Genomic DNA, 27880 nt, shown 5'->3' with positions numbered 1-27880 from the left:
CTCATCTATACCCTCTCCAAAGCCTCAGATCCTTACTATAATGGGGTGACCAAAGCTGTAGGCAGTACTCCAGATGTGACTGAACTAGGGCTTTATAAAACTGCCTTTTGAACTCATACTTGCCTTTCGCAGTGCCTTGACTAACATATACCTTAACCACCCCATCAACCTATGCAGTCATTTTCAGGAAGCTATGAATATGGACCCTATGATTCCTGTGATTGTCAATGTTGTTAAGGATCTTGCCCAAAACAGTGTACTGACTCTTTACATTTGACCTACCAAGGTGCAACACTTGACATTGGGTTAAACTTCATCTGCCATTTCTCCACCCAGGCCTGATCAATATCTTGCTGTATTCTTTGTCAGTCTTCTATGCTATTTACAACACCAATCTTTGCAGCATCTGCAAACATGCTAACCCAGTCATCTACATTTTCATCCAGGTCATTTTTTACGTATATAACAATAGAGGTCCCAGTATAGATCCCTGGGCAGCACCACTAATCACTGATCTCTATCTAGAATAAGTCCCTTGAGCACTACCCTCTGTCTTCTACAGGCAAGCCAGTTCTGAAATTAAATAGCCAATTCACCTTGTATCCTATGCATCTTAATCTTTTGGAAGAGCCTCCTATGAAGAATCTTGTCAAACCCTATAGTGAAATCCATATAAACAATATCCACAGCTCTACCTTCATCAATCAAAAGCAATATGACAGCATATACAGTATTTAGAAGGATCTCCTAGAGACTTGAGATAACTAATCATCATCCATGCCAAGAATCATGCACAATGGAAACGGACCCCTTGACCCAACTAGTCATGTCAACCAAGCTTGTCCTATTTGGCCTATATTCCTCCCAAATCTTTCCTATTTAAATCGTGTCCAATTGTCCTTTAAAAGTTGTTATTGTACATGTTAAATATTGTATGTTTTAATTATTCTTGAGTATTGGAGTGAGAAATCAAATAATTAAGACTTGATGCTGATTGTTGATCTGTAACAAAAACTACAAACAAAGTGCTGCGTTATTATTTGCCTAACCTGAATGGTAGGGGGATTATCTGCTCTAATTCTAGATTCAAAGGTCAAAGTAAATTTATTATCCATGTGCATATTTCACCATATATGACCCTGAGGTTCATTTTCTTGAGCCTACTCAATAAATCCAGTAATCATAATAGAATCAGTGAAGGACTGCTCCAACTGTGTGCAAGCAGTGTGCAAAAGACAACAAGCAGCATATACGAAATTAAAGAAATAATAAATAAATAAGCAATAACTTTTAACGTGACATGAAGATTCCTTGAAAATAAGTCCATAGGTTGTGGGAACATTTCAGTGATGGGGAAAGTGTAGTTAACATCTTCGCTTCAAGAGCCTGATGATTGAGAGGTGGTAATTGTTCCTGAACCCGGTGGTGTGAGTCCTGACAGTCTCCTGTACCAGCTTCCTTCTGACTTTGAGAAGTTTTATCTAATTTCCATAATCTTGTAAAGCTGGTAATCAATTTTTAAAAGCTTATTTCTACATATTGGCTATCATTGAATGAGGTAGAATGGATAAATTGCTGGCTCTCAAACTGTATGTAGCTTCACAGAAGGAAACACAAGATGTGCAATCACTATTTACTACTGGCAAATTCAGTAGCAAATATGAGCTGGAGCTGACAGTCCCATGGGAAAATAGCTTGGAAGAGGCCTTTGAAAGGAAGCTCTCCAAGTACACAGGACTGGTCAGCAACTGTCAGCAGGCTGGATGGAGAGCGAAGTGTCTCCCAGTGGAAGTTGGTTGTAGGGGATTTGCAGCCTGTTCCTTAGAGCCTTCAGCAATTTGGGTATTGAGGGAGAGAGGAAGAGGAGAGCCATCCACAGTACCACCGATGCGGCAGAGAGGGCCTCAAACTGGCTGTGGCTCAAAAGAGGGGAGACATGGAGTTATAAGTAGCTAGCCATCTAGACACAAGCTGGGGTCTGATCAGCCCCAGCTGGGTCACCTGGAGGAGGTTGTATGATGTTGAAAGACTCAACAACTGATGATTCCAGGAATATCACTGAAGATGTGTCCAGAAGCATCAGTAGATGTATGTACACAGCTGATAGTAGGTCAGAGCATTCTCCAAATACTATTCCAGTTATTTTTTGTTAAATTGTAAGATTTAGTAGAGTTCTGGTAATATCTGCAGTAACTTATATCTTCTTCATGTGCCTTGCGCGTTACATGCTTGGGCGACCATGGCCACATCGAACGATCCCTCACAGCATCAATGATATCTCGCACACTTAGATCTGTTAGTTCTTTCACAGTATCCATATATTTTCTTCTTTGCCTTCCTCTTCTGCATTTCCCAAGCATATGGCCTTGTAATGTAAAGCATTCTGTTTCTCCCTTTCTGATGACATGGCCCAGGAATTTAATTTCCTCTCATTTAATGTTCTCATTAAAGATCTTTTTGTATGGGCAGGCTGGAGTACTGTCTCATTAGTTACCCTATTGGTAACTTGTATGAAACCTTCAAATTACTTGAACTGGTAAATACTGTTGATTAATTTGTAATGACACCAAAGGATATCATTTAAGTTTTATGAATGCAGGAGATTCTGCAGCTGCTGGAAATCCAGAGCAACATGCACAAAATGCTGAAGCAACTCAGCAGGTCAGGCAGTGTCTATGGAGAGGAATAAAGAGCTAATGTTTCAGGCCAAGACCCTTCGTCAGGACTACAAAGTAAGGGGAAGAAGCTAGGATAAGAAGGTGGGGGGAGGGGAAGGAGTACAAGCTGTGAGGTGATAGGTGAAGCCAGGTGACGAGCTGGGTGGATGGGGGAGGGGGCAGGTGGAAAAAGGTAAAGGGAATCTGATAGGAGAGGAGAGTGGACAATGGGAGAAAGGGCAGCAGGAGGGGCACTAGAGGGAGGTGACAGGCAGGTGAGGGTAGACAGAATGGGGAATAGAAGAGAATTGGAGAGGGGAGAAATTATTGGAAGTTCAAGAAATCGGTTGTCATTTTGGAGGGTACCCAAATAGTATAGGAGGTGGTGATCATCCAACCTGAGAGTGACCTCATCATGACAGTAGAGAAGACCGTGGACCGACATGTCATAATGGGTGCTGGAAGTTTTATATTGCACACATTTAAAAATTAATACTATTTTCCCCCAGAAGATGCAAGCCATAATCTAAATGGCCTAATACTAAAATCAGCCAAAAAGAGAGCTAGGTATTGCAATTGTGGACATCTGGAATTAAAATTGAAATTTCTGGAAATTTTCTGGTAAGGTGACAACTTAAAAGCTTTGTATTCCAAGAAGTTGTGCAATGTACAATCAGCAATTTATAATAAGTAGAACAGTCAATGTAACATAGAAATCCACTCAAATCAGCATGAGTTAATCAGTCTGATGGCCTGGTGGAAGAAGCTGTCCTGGAGCCTTTTGGTCTTGGTTTTTATGCTGTGGTACCATCTCCCAGGTGGTAGCTGGAATAGATTGTGGTTGGGATGACTCAAGTCCCCAATGATCCTTCAGGCCCCTTTGTCACAACTGTCTTTGTAAATGTTCTGAATCATGGGAAGTTCACAACTACAGATGCGCTGGGCTGTCCACACCATTCTCTGAAGAATCCTGCGATTAAGGGAGGTACAGTTCCCATACCAGGCAGTGATGCAGCCAGTCAGGATGCTCTTAATTGTGCCCCTGTAGAAAGTTCTTAGGATTTGGGGGCCCATACCAAACTTCTTCAACCGGCTGAGGTGAAAGAGGTGCTATTGGACGTTTTTCACCACACAGCTGGTGTGTACAGATCACGTGAGGTCCTCGGAGATATGAATATCAAGGAACTTGAAGCTGTTTACCCTCTCAACACCAGATCCATTGATGTCAATAGGGGTTAGCCTGTCTCCATTCCTCCTGTAATCCACAACCAGCTCCTTTGTTTTTGCGACATTGAGGGAGAGGCTGTTTTCTTGACACCACTGTGTCAGAGAGATGACTTCTTCCTTGTAGACCATCTTGTTATTGTTTGAGATTAGGCCAATCAATGTAGTGTCATCGGCAAATTTAATTAGCACATTAGAGCTGTGGGTTGTGACACAGTCATGGGTATACCGGGAGTAAAGGTGGGGACTTAGTACACAGCCCTGAGGGGCTCCTGTGCTGAGAGTGAGGTTGGAGGTGAGGGAGCCCACTTTTACCACCTGCTGGTGATCTGACAGGAAGTCCAGGATCCAGCTGCACAAGGCAGGGTCCCTGAGCTTCCTGTCGAGCCTGGATGGAATTATGGTGTTGAATGCTGAACTGTAGTCCAAGAACAGCATTCTCACATAAGCATCCTTCTCCAGATGTGTTAGGATGGTATGTAGAGCAGTGGCTATTGCGTCGTCTGTCGATTGATTGTGTCCGTAGGCAAACTATAGGGGGTCCAGTCTGGGTGGTAGCAAGCTGCAGATGTAGTCCTTGAAGAGCCTCTCAAAGCATTTGCTTATTATTATGGTGAGTACAACATCTGCTCCTCTCATCTTCTATTCTAAGGTGACAGAGTATGCATTGTAGTTGCTTAGTTCACTAACAAATCTGAAGGAATCTTTTGCTGACCTAATCCTCAAGGATCTACCCAGGGTTAATAGAGGTGGGAAGGAGAAAAGATTTAGGGTGAGACCTGAAGTGTCAGATCAAAGTTGTTGTACGCAAAGATAGTAGTGCTGGAATTATTTATACATATTCATTGTTTTATTAACAAAACTACCAGAAAGACAGATTGAAAATTGTATCTTTTTATTATGGGTGGGTTTTAAGGAATTGAGGAGCAGCACTACATGCTGCGTGCCATTAGGGCTTACCATTCTTGGTTACAAACATAGATGAGCCCACAGAGAGATTTGAAAACCAGACTTGACTATGATGGATGAGATGTCAATGTAGATTAACAAGGGTGGCTGATGGGTAAATAGGACATAGTGTGAGAGGACACGGGCAGCAGATGTAAATATATTTTATTCTCTACTACCTTGAAATTCAAACTCTGAATGTATATAATGAAGATCATATTCCAAAATTTGCTGCTTGTTTGACATCGTGAGTTTGCCATCACTGATGTCTCTAGTTCACTGTCCAGCTAGTACCACTTTCTACCATGTACACTGCCATAGAGTTTTGATGGTATGAGTCATAAGGGTAATATGGTGTAATAGGATGAGCATAGCTAGTACTGGGAAGCCTTATAACTTTGGTGAATGCTACAGAATTATGACATTTGGCAGTTGTTGCTATTTATTGGAATGTAAGTTGTATGAATGTAAGTTATTCTGAAATGTTACCTGGGTTTCATCTCCTAAGTTACAGAGAAAGGTTGAACAAGTTGGGTCTTTATTCTTTGGAGTGTAGAAGGTTGAGGGGGAACTTGATAGAGGTATTTAAAATTATGAGGGGGAATAGATAGAGTTGACGTGGATAGGCTTTTTCCATTGAGAGTGGGGGAGATTCAAACAAGGACATGAGTTGAGAGTTAAAGGGCAAAAGTTTAGGGGTAACTTGAGGGGGAACTTCTTTACTCAGAGAGTGGTAGCTGTGTGGAACGAGCTTCTAGCAGAAGTGGTTGAGGCAGGTTCGATGTTGTCATTTAAAGTTAAATTGGATAGCTATATGGACAGGAAAGGAATGGAGGGTTATGGGCTGAGTGCAGGTCGGTGGGACTAGGTGAGAGTAAGAGTTCGGCTGGACTAGAAGGGCCGAGATGGCCTGTTTCCGTGCTGTAATTGTTATATGGTTATATATTATATGGTTACTGAAGAAATTGATTACCAGTGTAACGTGTCCTGACAACGCATTGGCTAATAAGATTATAAGAAGTAGGAGCAGAATTAAGCCATTTGGACCATCGAGTCTGTTCTGCCATTTAATCATAGCTGATTTTTTACCCCTGTCAATGCCACTCTCCTGCCTTCTCCCCTGCCTTCTCCCCATAAGCTTTGGCGCCCTTACTAATCAAGAACTTATCAACCTCTGTTTTAAATCTACCACCTGTGGCAATGAACTCCACAGATTCACCACCCTGTGGCTAAAGAAATTGCTCCTCATCTCTCTTCTAAAGGGGACATTTTTCTATTCTGAGGCTGTGCCCTCCGAGCCTAGACCTCCCCCACTATAAGAAACATCCTCTCTGCGTCCACTCTTTATAGGTTGTTCAACATTCAATAGGTTTCGGAGTCAGAATCAGGTTTCATATCACCACCATGTCATGAAGTTTGTTGTTTTGTGGCAGCAGTAGATTGCAATACATAATACAACTATAAATTACAATAAGCATATATAAACATAAATTAATAAACAGTGCAAAAAGAGAGATAAAATATAGGTGTTTATGGGTTCATTGTTCATTCAGACTTCTGATGGCAGATGGGAAGAAGGGAGTACAGGTCCAGAGCCATCAAATGCTCCTCATATATTACCCCTTTCATTCGCAGGATCATTCTCGTGAAGCTCCTATGGACCCTCTCCATTGCCAACACATCCTTTCTTAGATGAGGATGCTCACTGTAAATAATATAATAGTGCTAGACTGGAGAATGCCGGAAGTTGAAAGTTTTGGTGCAGAAATGATCTTTAGTTTCGGTAATTTTTTTTGATACATTAAGCTGTCAGCTTCCTTTGATCTTGTAGGAAAATGTTTCTGATAGCAAGAACATGCGTCATATTTAAGGATCTGTGTGATTTTGGTGTGTCTTTTGGCTGTCATTCAAATTATGCGAGCTTTTCCAATTAAATCCTCCATACCAGACAGTGATGTAATCAGTTAGAATGCTCTCCACAGTACGTCTGTAGAATTTTGAGTGTCATTGGCGCTATACCAAATCTCCTCAAACTCCTTATGAAATATGATGATGACGGCTGCTTCTTCGCCTGCGAAGATCAGGAGGGAATATCTGCATCGCTGTAGGACTTTTCTTCCTGCCTGTGCTGCTTAGGTTTATAGTGAGGATCAGTTTGCACAGACCGACTCCACTCTTCAGGCTGGAGGACGTTCCACAACGGCACAATGGGCTGTGGCAACCGCAAGGCAAGGTCACAAGGTTGAGTATCAGAGTTTTTCTTCTCCTAGACAGACTGCCTGGCAAGGCCAACGAGTCCCATCTACCCGGGCTTGAAATCAGAGTTGTCCTCCTTCTAGGCTGGCTGCCTGCCAAGGCTGATGAGCCCAGCCTGCCCGCCCAGTTATACACTTGGTCGCACCATGACATTGCAAACTCAGTAAGAACAAGGACACCATGTGAAGGTGTTGGTATGAGTATAGTAGTGTAGGAGAGGCCATATGCGGGTGACCTCCTGCATGGCAAGCCAAACAATGGCCCTGAAACGAGCACTACATCTGGAAAGGAGAGGCTCTTCCACTTCCTTAAGTGAGCAGGACATCCAGCCCAGGGCTCACGTTGTAATTGCGTCAATATGTTGGGCCCAGAATAGATCTTCTGAGATCTTGACACACAGGAACTTGAAACCGCTCGCTCTTTCCACTGCTGATCCCTCGATGAGGACTGGAGTATGTTGCCTCAACTTCCCCTTTCTGAAATCCGTAATCAATTCCTTGGTGTTACTGACGTTGAGTGCAAGCTTGTTGCTGCAATGCCACGCGACCAGCTGATCTATCCCCATTTCTACGCCTCCCCATCACCATCTGAAATTTTGCCAGTAATAGTTGTGTCATCAGTAAATTTATAGATGATGTTTGAGCTGTGCCTAGCAACACAGTCGTGGGTGTAGAGAGAGTAGAACAGTGGGCTAAGCAGGCATCCTGGAGGTGAGCTGGTGTTAATTGTCAGCGAGGATGAGATGTTATTTCTGATCCACACTAACTGTGGTCTCCTGGTGAAATCCCGGGGGTGGGGGTACAGTGGCTTGGGTTTTGGAGCCTGTAGATTAGAACTGAGGGTATGATTGTGTTGAACGCTAAGATGTAATCAATAAACAGCAGCCTGATGTAGATATTAATATTGTCCAGGTGACTTGAGACTGAGTGGAAAGCCAGTGAGAAAACATCTGCTGTATTATGCTTGTTCTTAATAAAGACAAACAGTGTGGGTAAAAACACAAACACTTATTTATTTACGAAAATAGTTCTAGCTTCACGTGCTTCAGCTTGACCTGAGCACGTGCGACCAGCTCCCCCACGTCACTTCTGGTTCCGGGTGAACTTCCTGCATTGCTCACTGGGAACTGCAGTTCTTTATTATGTACACACATAATAACACGCTCTGTAGACCTATTGTGGTGACAGGCAAATTGCAGTGGATCCAGGTCCTTTCTTAGGTAGGAGCAGGTCTGGAAATCCAAAGAAAAACACACACAATGCTGGGGGAGCTCAGTAGGTCAGGCAGCACCCATGGAAATGAATAAACAGTTGACGTTTCAAGCCGAGACCCTTCTTCAGGACTGAAAAGTATGATGGAAGGTGCCAGATAAAAAGGTGGTGGGGGTGGGGGAGGAGGTTAGCTGGAAGTTGATAGATGAAGCCAGGTGGGTGAGAAAGGTAAAGGGCTGGAGATGAAGGGCTCTGATGGGAGAGGAGAAAGTACCATAGGAGAAACGGAAGGAGGAGGGGACCCACGGGGAACTGATAAGCGGGAGAAAAGAGGTAAAAGGACAGAGTGGGAAATAGTGGAAGAGGGAAGGGGGAGTGAAATTTTTTTTACCAGATGGAGAAATCGATATTCATGCCATCAGGTTGGAGGCTACCCAGAGGGAATATAAGGTGTTGCTCCTCCACCATGAGGGTGGCTTCATCTTAGCACAAGAGGAGGCCATAGACCTACATGTAGGAACAGGAAATGGAATCAGAATTAAAATGTTTGCTCACTGGGAGGTTCCACTTTTGGCTGATGGAGTGGAGGTGCTTGATGAAGCGGTCACCCTATTTACGATGGATTCCCTTGATGGACAACGCTTGTACATGGTTTTGTTTGGCATGGCGAGGCTGATGCATGGGCTGCCACTATGTGGCTCTGGACAGGTCAGGGTCAGGACCCAATGGCATGAAATGCAAGTGACTGGGGACCCCTCACTGCTGCAGCTGCCTTCTGCTTTCACTGCCGTTGTGAGGTGTCATCATTTCCCTCTTGCTCCACCATCGAGGTCATGGTTGGATTGCCCTTTGTCTGGAACCTATCTTCACCACCCCCCTCCCCGACCTCACTGTCATTGGTGACCTTACCAGATAAGTGCCAGATGGCTAAACTCCAGACGGCATCTCAGGAACTCGCAAACCTCTCCACCATGTCAAGGTGAGGATCCCTATGGTAGTGGAAACCAGTAGCACACAGGCTGCCTAGGAGAGTGGAAAACTATGTGGGAGAATGTCTTCAGAATTGTCCATTTTTCTTCTAGCCCAGGATCATCAACTCTCCTGGAATCATCTGCTGCACCTACCTCCACGCTCTGTCCCCGTGGGATCATCACTGAGCTAAAGGTTACACGTTTTTTTCTCACTAACTTGGGAGTGGTAGTGTAGGGGTTAGCACAATGCTTTACAGCGCCAGGAGTTGTACGTTCTCCCCAAAATCACGTGGGTTTCCTCTGGATGCTTCAGTTTCCAAAGACATATGGGTTAGGGTTAGCAAGTTGTGGGCATGCTATATTGGCACTGGAAGCATGGCGACATTTGAAGAGAACCAGCTCCCTTGCATTGACAGAGCAATAAAAAGTCAACAAATGCAGTTTCCCTAAACTCCCATTTTGACTGCTAGTTCAGCAATCATTATTCGGTACAGGTGGCCAATAAATGAAAAATGACAAAACGAATATGAATATGTATATGTAAAAAGAATAGCCATAAAGTTCAAGAGCTTGTGATTTAAAGTCCTTTATTTGTGATGGTGGTTCATAAAACAGCTTCAACATACTTTGCAAAACAGTTTAGCAGGTTATGAATATATTACTGCAAATAATAGATTATTCTTAAATCCAGTACTTCAAGTGGCATAAAAAAAGCACTTTTCTAGAACCCTGTGACCAGTATGGCTATGGTCTAGTAGGCATGTATTGCAAATAGTACAGTAATGTGCTTGGTTCTTATAAAGACACAACTGGGCCATCCACCTCTAATAAATCCGTGTTGATGAGTGAGACCAATCATTTCAGTTAGGGAAGTGTGCATTCTTATAATATTGATCAATTTTGTTCATGATCCAGTGACAAAATGTTTTAGATTCCTATCCCATCAGGCAGTGCACATTTAGGGATACATGTTTTCGCCTGTATTTTTACAGTGTATTTTAAATGCTAGAATATTTGAAACTTTGATACATGTAAAACATTTAGTAAAATAAAATGGTTTTGACTACATGCATGTGAAGATAGTTGTTTTATCATGATGGGGTAGTTTTAAGGGTAGGAAAACTGTGCCTTGTTAAATACCATGTGTGTGACCCTTTTACCCTTTTAAAGCTTTTTCTAAGCATCTGTATATATTCCCCCCTTCTATACGATAGTACTGTCATTATTCGGCGGATTTTGTGCTGTTGAAGTCTGCATCTCGTCCTCCAATGTCTTCATCAGAATTTTCTAGTGAAGCGTTATCGATCATGCCGCGTCTGCCGCCAGATCTCCGAGCACCACCGAGCACAGGCTCATTGCCACGCCTATATTAGAAAAATACGGCTCGTTAGAGTCGGTAAAAGTCAGTGACAATAAGGCAGCTAATATTTAGCCAATTCCTCCAAACCACCCTAGCAGCATTTTGATATTGGAAATAAAAGCCCAAGACATTGTTAACCAACAATTCTAGATGGTTTCAAGGGCTCCACATGTTTGATATCATTTATCAAAATTTGTTTTATTGTAAACAATAAATCAGTTCTGTGTCAATGTCTCTTGGGTTTGGGTGGTATTTCAAGGTTTTTTAAATGATGCATCCCATTTTAAAATGTGTTCTAGAGGATTTGGAGCTTGACATCAGATTTGTCAGCTCAGGTATTCTGGTATTAATGGAATATTGCTGCTTTTAGTTACCTGTTGATCTTGGAGACTTCTTGAGATGGAGATTTGTTTATATTTTCAAGTTTCTAAACATGCTGGTGATTGACAGCCATCCGTACCATCAGTTTGACAGGGTAAAATTGAAGTAGTCTCTTTGTGCCTGCTATGCCACATTCAACTATAAAACATGCATTTGACTTGCTTGGAAACTACACATGCAAGGAATACTAATCACTAGATAAGTGCCTCTGTTTCTCAAAGTCTACATATGCAAAATCTACAGCTATGTTCAAGCAGTTTAATTCCAGATACTGGTGAAGTTAGGAAAACAGTATCAGTGAGTCTGGCTAGTTGTATTTGTGTAACTGGGTGATTACTAGCCACATATTTACTTTCTAGCTCCAGTGTTCTGACATGAACTGTAGAGAGCTGAAAATAGTTGCAAAACAAACTTAAAATCCTACAATATTTCAGTTTAAATAAATTATTTTTATGTATTTGGGTTAAAATGATAATATATTTCAGTGAACAAGCTTTAGCCATGCTTTCTGATTAGTATATATTTCTTTAACCCTTTGAGGACCAAGGGATTTAAAAAAATAATTTCCATGATAGTCATCTCCATTAAATCAATGGATGCCTAATTTATTTTGAAATTTTGCAGAATACAAATGATAATTTTACTGAAATATGATGAATAGTCACTTCACAAGTTATTTATATAATCCTCAAAGGGCTGGGGAAAATAATGCAGTTTGATAATATGGGATTAATAAAGCAAAAAAGGGTCAAACCCTTAACTGCCGCATAATTGTGCTTTGAAAAATTCCAGTGTCAATGTTCGCTCTTGCTGAAAGTATCCCAAGTTAATGCAAGGATCATATTTCCAAGAATATGACCCACTTTGTTATGGAATTGTGGGAATTCATTTAAGTTCTTGTCATCTATAAATGAAAACAGACTGGATTTACCAGGCTCACCTCTCTGGAATACAGTCAATAATTTCACCCCAAGAATACTTAGTCTGTGGCATTGCTCTCAGATTTTACCTATGTTTAGTTACAAAACATAATCAGTTTCAAAAGGAAGGAAGGGGAGAAAAAGTTCGGACTGAAGAAGTTTGACTAATCTCTTGGCTGACTTGGCAGTGTAAGGGTTGGCACAATGGTTAGTGACAGCCTTGAGAGTGTGTGAATATTGCACAGTCCACTGCATGTATGTAGCAGTATGAAAAGAATTAAGCTCTTTTACTGTAACAATACACTATAATTTTATTCTGTTTATTTTACCACGTGATGTCATTTTCTTGAAAAATAATTCAGGCACTTCAAAGTTAAGATATATTTAATTACCATCCATTAAGAGTAACTGGCATTTCAGCACAGTATCAGCTCAAAGCATTGAAATTGATGCCTATTTCATCTAACGTGGTATAAACAGAATGCATAATGAAAAACCACGGGATAAGGTTTACATTTCTCGAAGAATGCTCAGTATGATACGTCATATATAGATCTCATCCCGTGGCTCTTCTACCTTTAGATCACTTTATATTTTCTAACACCAGTCCTCAGACTTAAGAGTTTTCAGAAACTTGTCAGCATTGAAGGAGAAAATGAGATGGAAATTGGAGCAATATGGAAAGTTGCAGAGCTGAGGTTTGGGAGGTACCTGGATGTTCACTGAGCTGGCTCATGTGCATTTCTGTAATAAAGACAAGATTTCCCTCATGGTTACACGTCATTCCCATTATAAACAATTCTTAAAGCAAATCATAATCAAATCTCATTGATGTTGTGCAGAGGGCAATGGATGGTGGCCTGATTCCATTTATCATCGAAATAACTCCATAATTGATAAGTTATCTAACAATGGTTCCTTTACGTTGAATGATAGCTAAAGAACAGAATCTGCACTGAGTTCTCTAAGGTGGTACACAGATCACTTAAAGTAAACCTGCATGCCTCATTACTACAGCTTTGGAGCTTTTCCTTTGACAAATGATTTTAAGGTATCCGGTGACACAATGATTATGGTATTGGACTAAAACAAGATTATTAACTAAAAATAATATAATAAATTTAATGATTTTTAAAATTTGGATAGCACCAAAAAGATCGTAAAAGCTGCTGAAAAAAAACAACCAGAATACAGATGTCCTCAGGAATGGGAAACTGCCATCTTTGATATCTGGACTACTTGAAACTTTACTCCCTGGGATCTGTGGTTGAGTTTTAAATTCTCTTATGGTAGCCTAACTTGTCAATATTTGTGTGAATACAAAGCCTCTTCCTATTATTTACTCAACTAGGAAAGGGCAATTAATCACAACATTTAAACCTCCAGAGATTGATCTCAAAGAACACGGGTTTATTCCTTTTAATGGGACGCTAACTTGCCTAATTCTGGCATTGCCACGGTTTTCCCAGAAGTGAAGGTGAGGCAATCAGTGGCAGTGGAGGTGGACAGACCAATGAATGAGACCTGGCAAAGAAACACCAATTCTGGGAGATCCTTGAACAAATCGGGAAAGTTGACAACCCTGAACAGATATATTGCCATGAGGAAGGGGCATAGGCAGGGTGACCCAGCAGAAGCATGGACCCTCTGGTAATCAGGAAGGCGTGTTCATATAAAAGGTGTGGGTTTAAATGCCCCACATTGAAGTTAATCACAGGCAGTCCCTAAGTTACGACAGGATTCCGTTCCTCAGAACTGTCTGTAATATGAACTGCTCATGTTTGGAAATGGACAGGAGCAGTGTGTGGACGAGGGTGCCAGACACAGCTGTGCTCACTTGACCCACCCTCGATTGTTCTGTCTCAGGGCGGTGTGGTATGGGGAGAGAAGGCACACAGAAGTGCCTTGCTCCCATCCCATCAACCCCCAAATACTTATTCGTATGTATGGGATTTCCATAAGTCACTGTTGGTAACCTGGGGAACAGCTGTAAAAGTTATCCATGGGAAACTATGGAATTCTGCTGATCTCTCTTGTGCATCACTCTATTGTAAAACTTTTGGCCTGAATTTTTTTCTTACCTGCTCTGTTTAAATGATGTCTTCATGTAACTCATTACAAAATATCTGCATTTTTATCTTGCCACTCTAAGCGGGGGAGTGCTACATGCTGGGAATTTCCCTGGAGCTGTTCACAGCCTGCCACTGTAAGTTGAATGGAAGTTCGGGAAAAATCCAGTTAACGTCGATTAACTACCGTACCTCCAGTGGCAATGAGACAGTGACGAGGGATCAGCATGGAGAAAAATCCCAGGAAGTCCTCAGTGTCACAAAGCAGACACTGCGATTCCATCTGCTTAAGGAGCCCCTACGCAAATGTGGGAAGGTTGAATTTACCTTAGTTTGTTCTTCAGTGTGTTACATTCACGGGACATGGTTTCGTTCAGTTCCGTGGCTTCTTCAAGCTCCCGCTGAAGTTTGCGCCGAGATGCGTTGATCCGCTGGGATTCTTCCTCTGCCTCTTCCAGCTGTCGTTTCAGCTGCTTCATGCGGGTATTGCTTTTCTCTGCCTGCAGGAGGTAAAGTATTTTAAGCCTGTACTGAGGTAGCACTAAAATTCGTAGAACTTCTCAATCAATAAAACAATTTTGAAAATGCTAATGTATTACGAAAATAAAACTCACAATTTACAAGAGACAAAAAGATTCATGCCTTCTGGCGGGTAATTGAGTGTATGAATTAGATTTTGAAGCAATGGCACTGAATGATGCCAGTAAGTCATTCCTTTTGCACTTTACCCACAGGCTTTCACTGAGACTTTCACTGGCATTTGTTGTACTGTATTTTACAGACATAAGGGTGCAGGGGATTAGAAACATAGCAACATAGAAAACATACAGCACAATACAGGCCCTTCGGTCCACAAAATGCTGTGCTGAACATGTCCCTACCTTAGAATTACCTAGGCTTTACCCATAGCCCTCTATTTTTCTAAGCTCCATGTAGCTATCCCGGAATCTCTTAAAAGACCCAGTCATTTCCGCCTCCACTACCGAGGCTGGCAGCCCATTCCACGCACTCACCACTCCTCTGTACCTACTTCCAAGCACCTTAAAACTATGCCCTCTCGTGCTAGCCATTTCAGCCCTGGGAAAAAGCCTTTGAGGGAAAATCAGCCACAAATCTCCTTGATCAGACAGCAGAATGATTAATGAGCAGCTCAGTTGTTTGAAGCAGGAAATTATGACCTTCTTCAGATGCGCAGCTGAGAGCATCCTAACGCGCTGCATCGCTGTGTGGTATGGAGGGGAAATGGCACGTTGACGGACAGGAGGGCTTTACAATGGGTCCTAACAGCGGCCCAATGCATCACTGGCACCAACCTACTCCACCATCAACGACATATATAGTATATAGAAAGGGGCCAGAAAAAGGCCAACAATATCATGAAGGATCCCACCCACCCTGCTTATGGACTGCCATCAGGGAAGAGGCTACGCGGCAACCATGCCAGGACCACTAGACTCAAAAGCAATTACTTCCCACCCCCAAGCATAAAGGTGATCAACACTTCCACTCATTACACCCCACCATTCCCCAACACCACATCCACATCAGCCACTCCTCTGCACCCTTCATCCCCAAGCACTGGCACCTTACACTCACACTCTACCCCCATAGGTGCACTGACAGACACTGTCCGACTGTGATTTCATATGCCACGTTGCTGCCTAGAAGAGTTCCCCTTACCAAGAGTCACTTGTCACATTATCATTTCTGCCAGAGTCAAGCTTATGTTCAGATACTCCTGCACCTGGTGTCACTTTATGTACCAACATACAATCAGTCTAATCATGTATATAGACCACGCCCAAGCTATTTGTACATTGTGTTTTATAGGATTGATTTCATATTTATTGTGTTTTTTTATACTGCGTCAAATCTGGAGTAACAATCATTTCCTTCTTCTTTACTCTCCTGCACTGAAAAATAACGATAAACAATCTCGAATCCTTTATGCAAAATTGAACACAGAAGGTAGAAGAAAGATGGAATAGAGATCAATGTGACAATATGTAAAAGAAAATTTTTGCTTAATTTGTTTTAAAAAGCTGCACCAATACTTAATCTGAAAGAATTAGATCCTATGGTTGTAAAATTAATTTTGGTTAGCAGAGCTGTTTGACAACAGTTAATATTTAGTTATGTTTGTTTACATGCGAATAGGCAGGTCCTAGGAAGACTGGTACTTCATGGTCTTTTTTGGGCAAGATTATTGCACATCAGTTTGTTAAATAAGGCACTTTCACAGTTTTCCATTTTTCTTCAAAGGCTATTTTTTTCTAGGGACTACAGGCATTATGAAACTTTTAGAAGGAAAGGAGTAGTGACTTCTGATGTCCTGATGTAGGGTCTTGGCCTGAAACATCAACTGTACTCTTTTCCATAGATGCTGTCTGGCCTGCTGAGTTCCTCCAGCATTTTGTGTGTGTTGCTTGGATTTCCAGCATCTGAAGATTTTCTCTTGCTTGTGACTTCAAAATGTCAGTGTTTAATTTTGCACTTGTCAGAGGGAGATGTCCAACTTATGCTCAAGTTCACAGTAAGTGTTGACTTCATTAGCATTTCTACAGAAGACTAGAACATGCCTCTTAAAAATTAGTCAGAATTAGCAATTGCAGGTCGATCTAGTGAGCACTTGATGCACTGAGCCACTGGCCTCGTTTACCCAGAAATCTGCCTTGATTTCACCATGGCTTCTACAATATTAATATACTTAAAAGATCTGAAGATCATTAGAAATGTAACCCAGCACCAGCCCCTTTAAGGTGCTTGTAAATTAGGTAATTATTTATTGTCAATAAGAAAGAAAAAGAAATGCAATTCAAAATTTATTCTTTGGCAAGGATTTCAGTCTTTAGGAAAGTGTCTAATGTTAATATAAATCAGGCTTGACTGACCTTTTGTAAATTGAGCGACCTACAATTGTGATATTTATTATCTTTCCTGGTGTGCGGATGATAACAGTGCAGTCAGTGAGGAGGGAAGTAACGGCAGAGAGATTAAGGCCTGTTTTCATAACCTGCAACAGTTTTCTGCTACTATGGTAGGAAATATACAAACTGAAAAGTATTGTTCAGAAGGTTCTAGGTGTTTTTGGACATGTTAGTGTTCAAGTATAGCAAAAAATTAGAAAACAGTATGTTGGCTTTAACTGTAAGAATATAGAGTAAAGCTGCCTTGCTGAAATGATGTGGGGACCTGGTGACAGTGTATCTGAAATATTTGATAGAGATCTGGTCTTCCAACACAAACAAGGATGTACTCACACCAGAGGCAGTACAGTGAGTACACACCAGATTGATTCCTGGGATTGCGGGTATTTCATACGAGGAGAGATTAACTGGCCTGGGTCCGTATTTTCTCTGGTTTTGAAGTATGAGAGGTGATCTCATTGAAATATATAACATTTTAAAGAGGCTTGACCTGGTAGCTGCATTTATGATTACTTTGGGCATGTTGTCAAGGGCCACAGATGTGGGGAGTGGTTAACTACACAGGTCAGAGAAAAGAAGAAACGTCTTCACCCTGAAGGTAATGAATCTATGTAATTCTCTACGCCAATGGGCTGCCGAGGATAGAGATTGACAGCTTTTGGATAATAAGGGAACTGAGGGATATTAGTTAGAGCAGGAAAGTGTCTCTGAAGTTAAAATTCGTCTCTGATTTTACTGAATTTTTGAATAGGTGTAAGGATCAGAATAATCTATAGCTTCTATCATGTTCTTACGCAATTGACATTACATTTTAACTAAAAACAAAATATTGTGAAGCCAGAAAATCTTAAATATCAGCATGGAATGCTTTTTAAGTACACAGCATGTCAGGTAGTCTTTATGGAGGAGGGAACCTGGTAGATTTTTAAATATGTAATCTTCCATCAGAACTGGATAACCTTATGGTTCCTATTGGAGATGAAGGGAATGTGAAAACTGGAACAATAATGTGGGGCTTCATGGTAATTTGGAGGCCAGAAGAATTTTATAAACTTATAGTTTGGTGTTTGAAATAAATAGAAGCTGTGCTTATAATCCAAATTCGTCAACCGTGACATTGGATTGGAAGTTTCTGACGTTCTTGGAAGTAATTAACGATGTAGAGTACTGTGCAGAAGTCTTAGGCACATATACTGTATATAACTAGGGTGCTTAAGACTTTTGGTTCTCCATTGTGGACTGAAAGTGGGAAGGGGGCAAGGAGAGGGAGAGGGGAGGGAGTGCGAAGCACCAGAGAGACATTCTGTAATGACCAATAAATCAATTGTTTGGAATCAAATGACCTTGCTTGGTGTCTCAGGGCTGGGTGTGCCTTTACCCGTGCTGTGCCACCTTCCCCCACCCCTGGCACTGCTCTACCATCTGTCTCACACCCCTCCCACCCTTGCCATTCCCAACATCCTTTGCTCCCACCAGAATTACAAGCTTGATCTCCACTTCACGTTGACAAAAACAGTACTGTTGAAAAGTCTTAGGCACCCTGTCTATACGTATATACTGTATGTCCCCAAGACTTTTGCACAATACTGTAATAATGCATTGAAAGATGCAACAGAGTGCACGCTTGTTTCTATCTTCTGGGGGGAGGTTGGTACTTTACCTGTTCTTTATACTGCTCCCCATGTCTTCGCTCGTCTTCCACCTGCATCATGACCTCCTTCAGCTTCTTCTCTGTACGGCGGGCTGACTTGGTGTACGCTTGTTTGTCCCTGAAGGGTAAGATGTTTCATGTGAAACAGATCAAGAAATATCATTGCAGTAGGCGGTTTTGGCAACATTAACTGCTAGATCAGCTATAGTTTGTCTGACTTACGACCTAATTGTGTCTCTCCAATTCCATTAAGATTTCCTAATATAACAAAGAGCAATTTGGTATTCAGGGTTTGATATTAATTGGATTGTCTTATTAAAAATAAAGGCATGAGGACTTTTAATATGTATAAGCCATGGAAAAATCCACTGGACACAGAAGGAGACTCAAGACTTAATCTCAGAATGTTTCAAATACACAAAGGAAAAAACCGAAGCTTAAAGGAAGGCACAGAAGAAAATATATGGACACTGTGAAAGAACTAACAGATCTAAGAGTGCGAGATATCACTGACACTGCGAGGGATCGGTCGATGTGAAGTGCCATGATCGCCCAAGCGGGTAACGCGCGCAAGGCACATGAAGAAGAAGAAGCAGTAATTGCCAAAATTTAGTTACAGCCTCAGCTTACTGCCAACTATTATCTAAATACAATATCCAATTTGTATCCTTTATTTTTGCAAGTGGGAAATGATTTACAGATAAATGAATTACATATAATTCCTATATGGTAACTTTTTAGAAGTTGGAATAAAGTTGTACATCCACATATTATTGAGCTGGTTCACATCTGTTATAGAAATGATTACTCACTATGTAATCCTCTGGTGTTTTTCTTTCCAAGGGGAAATTTAGACATTCTGAAAACAGTTATCAAGTTATCAGATGGCGACTTAGTTTCTGTGACAAGTAATTGGTTGGAAGATGACTGCAGTTCCTTGCTGAATTGCTGCATTTATCAGCATAAGTGTTATGAAGTTTGAATGAACGGCCATGTTCAGACTGGCTGGTCGCTTTTTGCTGGTGATTCTCTGATAGCAGACTTCAGCAGTAGTATGTGACCTTGCTGCAATCTGTCCACTGATCCTGTACCAGGTGACTAGGGCTTGAATTAATTGAGTTTACTTCAATGTTTTTTTAATGTGTTTTTCAGTAGTCAATGTTGAACTTCAAAAAGTTCAACAAATGTTGACTGTTTCCAAACTGCGGGGACATTTCAAAAGTATGAGAACTGTTTATGGCAGGGATGGGGCTTAAGTGACTTTCAAAGTTTTTTCCCTCTCATTTTGTGACTGGGGCTTGTTCTGGCAGTAACGTAATGGGACATTATCCTGGTCCCTGCTGCCACAGGACCCTCATCATTTTGAGCAACACACACAAAATGCTGGAGGAACTCAGCAGGTCAGACAGCATATGTTAATCAGTCGATGTTTTGGGCCGAGACCCTTTATCAGGACTGGAGAGGAGGGAGAAGAAGACAGAATAAGAAGGGGAGAAGGGAAGGAATATGAGCTAGTGAGTGATAGGTGAAATCAGGTGAGAGGGAATCAGGTGGTGGGTGTTTGAGGGAGGGGGTATTAAGTGAGAAGCTGGGAGGAGATAGTGGAAGTGAGCTGAAGATGAACGAATCTGATAAGAGAGGACCATGGGAGAAAGGGAAGGAAGAGGGGCACAAGAGGGAGGTGAGGGGCAGGTGAGGAGAAGAGAAGGGGAAAGAGGGGGACCAAAATTGGAATGGGAAAAAAAAAGAGGACAAGTTTGGGGGGGGTGTAGTAAACACCATTCATGCCATCAGGTTGGAGGCTACCCAGATGGAATATGAGGTGTTGCACCTTCACCCTGAGAGTGGCCTCATTGTAGCAGTCGATGAAGCCATGAACCAACGTGTCCAAATGGGAAAGGAGAGTAGAATCGAAATTGGTGGTCACTAGGAAAACCCACCTTTTGTGGAGGACAGAGCAAAGGTGCTTCATGAAGCGGTCCACCAGTCTACATTGAATTGCTTGGTTCTGGGAAAGTTAACATTGGCAGCTCCAGAAAAAAGATCAACAGTTAGCATCCCGAACATGAGAAAATCATCAGGTGCTGGAAGTCCAAAGCAACACACACAAAATGCTGGAGGAACTCAGCAGGCCAGGCAGCACCTGTGGAAATGAGTAAACAGTCGACATTTTGGGCTTAGATCTTTCATCAGGACTCTGAAGGGTCTCGGACCAAAACATCAACTGTTCAGTCTTTTCCATAGATGCTGCCTGGCCTGCTGAGTTCTTCCAGCACTTGTTGTGTGTTGCAACAATGAGCATGGCTAACTTGCTGTAGCCAGCAAATTATGCATTGGGCTACAGGAGCACACTAAGACAGTGGATTACTCACAAACAGAGACAATATATCAGGTCAAGCCCTCTTACTTCGCTTCTGCTTCCAGCTGCTCTTCCAGCTGGGCAATCTTTGCCTCCAGAGACAAAATTGTGGATTTGAACTTGGACTTGACGGTGCCTTCCATTTCCTGGAGCTTGGCCTTCAGCTCTTTGTTCTGTCTCTCAAGCTGCTGCCGAGCACCTTCGTTCTTCTGATTTGCACTGCGCTCCGCAGCCAGTTCATTAGATAGCTGTTCTGACTGATAGTTTCAAAGAATTTTTGTAAGGTTTTGCAAGCATAACAGCAGAAAATTAACAGCAATGAGAAATATTGGCTTTATCAAGTAAGCTTTTGTCATCATGCATCGAATTCTGTTAGTGGACTACATCAGCAATGTTATGGTTTACATGTCAGTATAGTAGAGCATAACTTTAAATAACATACAAAATATTAGGGGACTTTGAGCATTTCCTCAGAAATGGTATTTTAAACTGGAAATTAACACAACAGATTCAAATTTAACAAACAAAATTTAATCATTTGTTATGACAATCCAACTGAGGAAGGATTAACTCAAAAGCAAAGTACTGTATGAGTTCAACTAACATATTTGATGTTTATGTGTATTAAATATGTCGACTATTTTTTCCTTCATATTCCTCTGAGGGACCCCTTAACCATCTACACTGTTTCTAATCAATGGGACCCTTTGCTGCCTTGTAAATTATTAGACGATACATTAGTTGAATCTCAAAGTCGTTTATGGTATATATACTTCGGTAATAAATTTATGCTGAACTTTGAAGTTTGCTGAAGAGAACAAAGAAGAAAGACATTTGAAGTGGTAATTGAGAAGTGAGCTGTGTACATACATCTATTGATGCTTCTGGACACATCTTCAGTGATGTTCCTGGAACCATCGGGTATTTCGGGTCTTTCAACATCAGACAACCTCCTTCAGGTGACCCAGCCGGGGCTGATCAGACCCCAGCTTGTGTCCAGATGGCTAGCTACTTATGACTCCATGGCTCCCCTCTTTTGAGCCACAGCCATCTTGAGGCCCTCTCTGCCGCATCGGTGGTACTGCGGATGGCTCTCCTCTTCCTCTCTCTCTTGATGCCCAAAATGCTGAAGGCTCTAACTAAGGAACGGGCTACGAATTCCCTACGACCAACCTCCGCTGGGAGACACCTTGCTCTCCATCCAGCCTGCTGACAGTTGCTGACCAGTCCTGCATACTTGGAGAGCTTCCTTTCAAAGGCCTCTTCCAAGCGATCTTCCCATGGGACTGTCAGCTCCAGCAGCACCACTTGCTTGGTAGACTCAGACACTAGGACAATGTCTGGTCGCAGGGTGGTGGCTGCGATATGGTTGGGGAACTTCAGCTGCCCTTCAAGGTCCACCAACAGATGCCAGTCCCTTGCAGAGGTCAGAATGCCTACAGATGTTCTTTTGGCAGGTATTGGCTGCTCCTCAGCTCTGACAAAGGCAATGGTCTGCTTGGAGGGTTGGGACCACTTCGCCCACTCAACTCCTGCGCTGACGGCTTCAGCGATGGTCTCAGGACCTGATCATGCCTCCACCTGTACCGTCCCTCACCAAGTGCCCTGTGCAGCCGCTGAGGATGTGCTTCAGGGTTTCTCGCATAGAGCACAGTGGGCACGCAGATGACTCTGCCTTGCCCCATGTGTGCAGGTTTGATGGGCTTGGAAGCACATTGTACACTGCCTGGATGAGAAATTGGATGTGGTGTGGTTCGGCTTTCCAAAGGTCAGCCCAGGTCACTTTCCTCTCAACCGCATTCTCCCATCTTGTCCAAGCTCCCTGTTGCTTCATTCCCACCGCCTTGCAGGCTCTCATCTCCTCCACTACTGCTCTCACCTCAAAACAATAACTAGGCAAACAAAGATGTACCTAAAAGTGGATTTGCTTCTGATTTGATGTGCCAAGTAGATGCTGTTTTTAGCATCAACTCCCAAATGGAGGGCACCTCATCCTAAAATTGAGAGAGTGTACCCTTAAAAAATTGTCAGGGTCATTTTCATGCCAATTGCCAAATGAAAGTAAGACCTGTTGACTGAGTTTACAGCCACTGCGTCCTTGCTGCCTGGATGCGTGGAAAGTGAGTCAGAACTTTATCATGTTTCATAGCACCTTGCCCAGATTGTCCTCACTTGATTGAGTGCAGTGCTGCAAGTGGTCTTCACGATATCAGTGCTGTGCAAAATTGTGAAGATCGGCAGTAAACATCTGCCAGACCCAGGAATTAAACAATGAACCTTGCAAACCCAGACTGGCATGTGAAGGCAGCCTTTAATCCCGCTGATCTCTAGTTAATATCTCTCAGCTGACACAGCAATACTTTGTTCATGTTTTACCACGAGTTGTAACAAGGAAACATGACTGCTCCATGTTGAAGATGTTTTCCAATGTGTAAATGACACTTGGGAAAACAATTGTCATAAAGGGAATACTTTTTTGAAGTGCCCAGTCCACTTTGCTGTGAACGATCAACAGTTTCACTGGAAATGGCACAATAGTAATAATATGGAAACTACATGCAAAACACATGCTACACACTCCAATTTCCTGACAAAAGCTCTGAATGTCTATGATAAAGTAATATGTAATTTGATGGCCTAGCTATTAAAAAAAAGCCATGGTTTAATACAAAACATCCCCAAGATTGGAACAGACTGACATATCAACCTAATAAAAGGTTAATGATCATTATTTAAAGAGTTATATAGACATAGTGTGGGATATTCCCAATGTTTTGTCTAGTAAATTCTAAGTGACAATGTTGGTGTGTGTGTATATATAGAATTGGATATAGGTATGGGATTTGAACCCCAACTTGTTATCTGGACAATCATCTGCTTTGTGGGAACATAGCTATCAAATGTTAAACTCGGTGAGACAAAGTGATCAGAGTTTCTCTAGTATTGTACCTGCTGAATCACTTTCCTGAGGCGATCGTTCAGTGATTCCATGTTACTCTGCTCTTCTTCAAGCTCTTCTTCCATCTGAGATATTCTTGTCTCCAGACGGCGCTTCTCATCCAGTAGAGCGGACCTGTAAGGTGTTTTCAAAGTCTGGTGAACTCGACCCACAAACTCAGAGTTTTCAGAATACAGTATTTGTTTAATTACAACTAGCTTTTATATTTAATTTGCCTTTCTTGAGTGCTATTGATCATTCTGAATTCTGGACAATTTAGATAATTTACTTATTCATTAAAACTGGAGTCCGGAAAATGTTTATGCTGCTGATTGAAGAGCTACCACTCACTTTACCCAACAGAATGTAAATTTTCAGGTGTGCTTGGAAACAAGTCTACAACATGACTCCTGTTTACCTTATATAGTGGTTGAATCAATGAAGCAAGTTATCAGGCAGTAGCAAACTGCATTTTAGCAGGAGTACAGAGAAATCAGGAACTTCTTAATACATACTTTCCAGAGACATTGCCTGCTAACTCCTCAGCGAGTTCCTCCTTCTCCTGCTCAGCGTGTCGGCGAGCACGTTCTGCAGCCGCCAAATCCTTGACGAGGAAGGAAGAGATAATTAATTGAAACAAAGGGAAAATTATATAGTGGAGGCATTATTGTGGTAATCGCGTTTAATGATGCTGCTACTGTAGCTGAAAGTCAAGTCCTTAACTACTTTTTAAAGTTTTACAATTAAGCTTTAGATACTATACATAATATTTATTGGATAAATACACGAAGGCAGTAAAAATTGCAGGGGTTAGAATTAGAAATTTGGGGAAAATTGTACAGCACCAAAGAGCAGATATGGATAGAATAGAACTGTTAAGACAGACACTACGGGATGGAGATCTATGCTCAGTCACTTTTAATAAAGGCACACTGGAATAAAAAGTTCAGAGAGTTGAAAAGAAAATCTGTGGTAGATGGGGTTGCACTTGGGGAAAGAGCATACTTAGGAACCTACACAACTAATACATCCAACAGAAATCTGCATTAGCGTGTTCTGCACCATTCATTGGCATGCAAAGCCAAGGGTGGTAGTGTCAATGAGTTTGAAGCATGTCAATTTATAAGTTTTAGATGGAGTCTGAATCTAACAGTGTGATTTCATCTCTGGGTTAACCAAATTAAATTTCACTTGCAGTTTGCAATTTGCATTTATTGAAATACAGGTGACTAACAATGGTTGCCTAGCTACATTGTACAAGATATCTCTCCCTTCCTGGTTACTTGCCTAGGCTTGCATACTGATCTCCTGGATTTGATATAGAAAAGATGGTCATCCTTATCTTACGAAGGAGAGAGTTTTTAGACTAAAGAGGAAAAGGGCAAGATGCTTTGGTGACATTTATTTCTTTATGCTCACCTCCTGGAGTTGGAGAAGTTCTGCCTCTAGACTCTTGTTTTTCTTCTCATTCTCTTTGGCTTGAGCCAGGACCTCCTCTCTGGAGTTGCGGGCATCCTCAAGTTCACGCTGGTAATCCTTCATCTGAGCCTGTTGAATGAAGTCACAAGTGTTCAATTGAACTGTTGAAACCAACCGGTGCTATTAACTAGATGAGTGTGATCAACTATTTTAGAAACTAGAATATCTATTGCAATAAGAAGTTTCTGAACTATATATTTTTTAAATAAATTAAATGATGCTAATGATTAATATGTTCTCGTATGAGGATACTTTAGCTGTAAGTAAATTGTCTCATTACTTGGCATAGTTAAAACCAATTGGTTTTGGAGTAATTTTCGTTAATCAAATTGTAATCATCCACCTGAAGTCTTTTTAGTTGCTTTATGGCCTCTTCACGTCCCTTGACGGCAACTTCCACCTGACCTTCAAGGTCACTCAAGTCAATCTCCAGCTTCTTCTTGGCAGCGGCCACCAATGTGCGCTGTTTACGTTCATCTTCCAGTTCAGATTCGAGCTCATGCACCTAAATGTAAACAAAGTTTGATGTTGTGACTTTGAGCTTTGTTCCACGTTCCAACTTCCAGTAATTTACTTTGCTAATCATTTAGCACCTATATTTAAGAACTACTCTAGTAGAATCACTGGGTTGCTGTGAATTAGTATTTCACTGAACTGCTTTGCTATGTTTAAGTTGTGCATCTGTTATTATTGAGTTATATTAAGGTTAAACTCCAGCAATTCATTTTCTTTCCATTCTTCTGAACAATGCAGTCTTCAGTTATATTGTACTATTGTAATATTCAGTTAAATAATGTATCAAATATTGATACGCTTTTTCACATTCATTAAAAAAATTTAAGCAAATAAGCCATAAACTAAATATAACTGCTACAAATACAGCTGATTGATGCTATGTAACTTATCTAGTAAGTATATCTACTAGCTTGGTTGTTGATTGATATTCAAAGTTAATATTATGCATAAAGCCCTGTAGAAGGCAACTTGCTTTGCATCATGGATTGCAAGATTTCATGGTGACAGTGGAGTAGAACACCCTGGGAAAGCTGCAAATGTTAGGCCAGGCCTCCTGATGTTGGTTCTGTCTGTGGTAATTATACAGTCCTTTGACCTAACTGGTCTATGCCAACCAATATGGCCATCTAAGATCATCCTATTTTCCTGCGTTTGGCCCATATCCTTCTAAATCTTTCCAATTCATATACAACTATCTTTTAGAAGTTGTTGATGTACCTGCCTCAACCACCTCCTCTGCAGCTCAATCCATGGACATGCTGTACTCTACGTTTATAAAAGTAATTGGGTCTCAAGTTTCTATTAAATCATTCCCCTCTTACCGTCAAACCTTTTCTCTCTAGTTCCCAATTTCCCAAGGCAGGGATAAACACTGAGGCATTAACCCTAGATGTGCTCCTCATGGTTTTATACACCTCCATATGATCATCCCCTGGTCTTAGGCTGTCCAACTCCTCTCTACAACTCAATCCCCTGAGGCCTGGGAACATCCTTGTAATTCTCTGTAATTGTTACAGTTCATTAACATCTTTCCTGTAGCAGGCTTGACCAAAACTTATCCATTACCTGACGTTTATTAGGATTAAACAACTTCTACGATTTCTCAGCTTACATCACCATTTCTTCAATATCACCTTGAAGCCTAAGATCACGCTCCACACTGTCAACAACTCCACCAATCTTCATGTCATATCCACACCTACTGATCACACCTCCTATATCCATACCCAAATCATTCTCATTCATTACACTTTTCTCTGTTTCTCTTGTTTGTTCTCGTTTATTTTGTTTTAATTTATTTTCTTGACTTTCCATCTAGATCGAAACTCCTTTTAACATCTGCTATCTGGAGTTGATTAGTAATGCTAATATTTGGTATAATTGTGCTTCCTATAATGACGGTGTTTTCCTCTCCATAACAGAGAGTCCAATGTTTTACTGAAAACAACAATGTTTCAAATTGAATTACCACCTTGAATCCAAAGTTGATTATTTTTTCAGGAAAGAAGCATGGATGTTGAATTTGTTGAGCAAGTGGACTGAATTTTGGTTAATTAATTTACCTGCTTAACAAGCTGCCTCCTCTTCTCCTCATTCTGCTCATCACGGGATTGCAAGTCACGATCAAACTGTGCTTTCAGGGCTTGTAAGTTGACCTCTAGTCTTAGCTTGGCATCCTCTGTAGCCTGGAGCTCATCTTCAAGTTCTTCTAATTGAGTCTTCATCTCCTCCACTTGTTGCTCCAAGGTACGTTTAGATTTTTCCAGATCGTGGACCTTAATTGCAGAGGGATAAAGTGAGGTGATGAATTGTTTGAGCCAAAAAAACCCTGGGGAAAAGATACCTACTCCTAAATGTAAAGACGAAATTTTAAAAACAAGATGCCTTGTCTTAGACCATGAGGTCATAAGACATAGGAACAGAATTAGGCCATTCAGCCCATTGAGTGTGCTCCATCACTCCATCATGGCGGATTTATTAACCCTCTCAACCCCATTCTCTTGCCTTCTCCAC

The 27880-nt window shown here is 41.5% G+C and overlaps 1 protein-coding gene across 3 annotated transcripts in view; it reads right to left on the bottom strand.

Moving 5' to 3' along the window:
* Positions 1-9837: 9837 nt before the first annotated feature.
* LOC134352025 (myosin-11-like) overlaps positions 9838-27880 on the bottom strand; it is a 140461-nt gene continuing 122418 nt past the window's right edge. For 2 of the 3 annotated variants that reach the window (XM_063059077.1, XM_063059078.1), the window contains 9 exons: positions 27430-27642; positions 25695-25856; positions 25292-25420; positions 24388-24476; positions 23884-24007; positions 20983-21191; positions 18585-18693; positions 14325-14497; positions 9838-10631 (listed from right to left, as the gene is read on the bottom strand). In XM_063059077.1, the coding sequence (XP_062915147.1) occupies positions 10490-10631; positions 14325-14497; positions 18585-18693; positions 20983-21191; positions 23884-24007; positions 24388-24476; positions 25292-25420; positions 25695-25856; positions 27430-27642 (1350 nt within the window). In that variant the 3' untranslated portion in view covers positions 9838-10489. Of the gene's footprint in view, positions 10632-12639; positions 12673-14324; positions 14498-18584; positions 18694-20982; positions 21192-23883; positions 24008-24387; positions 24477-25291; positions 25421-25694; positions 25857-27429; positions 27643-27880 lie in introns of all 3 variants that reach the window. The other variant, XM_063059079.1, reaches the window with a different exon arrangement.

The sequence above is a fragment of the Mobula hypostoma genome, chromosome 9 (genome assembly GCF_963921235.1).
Source record: "Mobula hypostoma chromosome 9, sMobHyp1.1, whole genome shotgun sequence".
NCBI lineage: Eukaryota > Metazoa > Chordata > Chondrichthyes > Myliobatiformes > Myliobatidae > Mobula > Mobula hypostoma.
The sequence above is the reverse complement of the archived record's forward strand: the minus strand, read 5'-3'. Positions and strand labels throughout refer to the sequence as shown.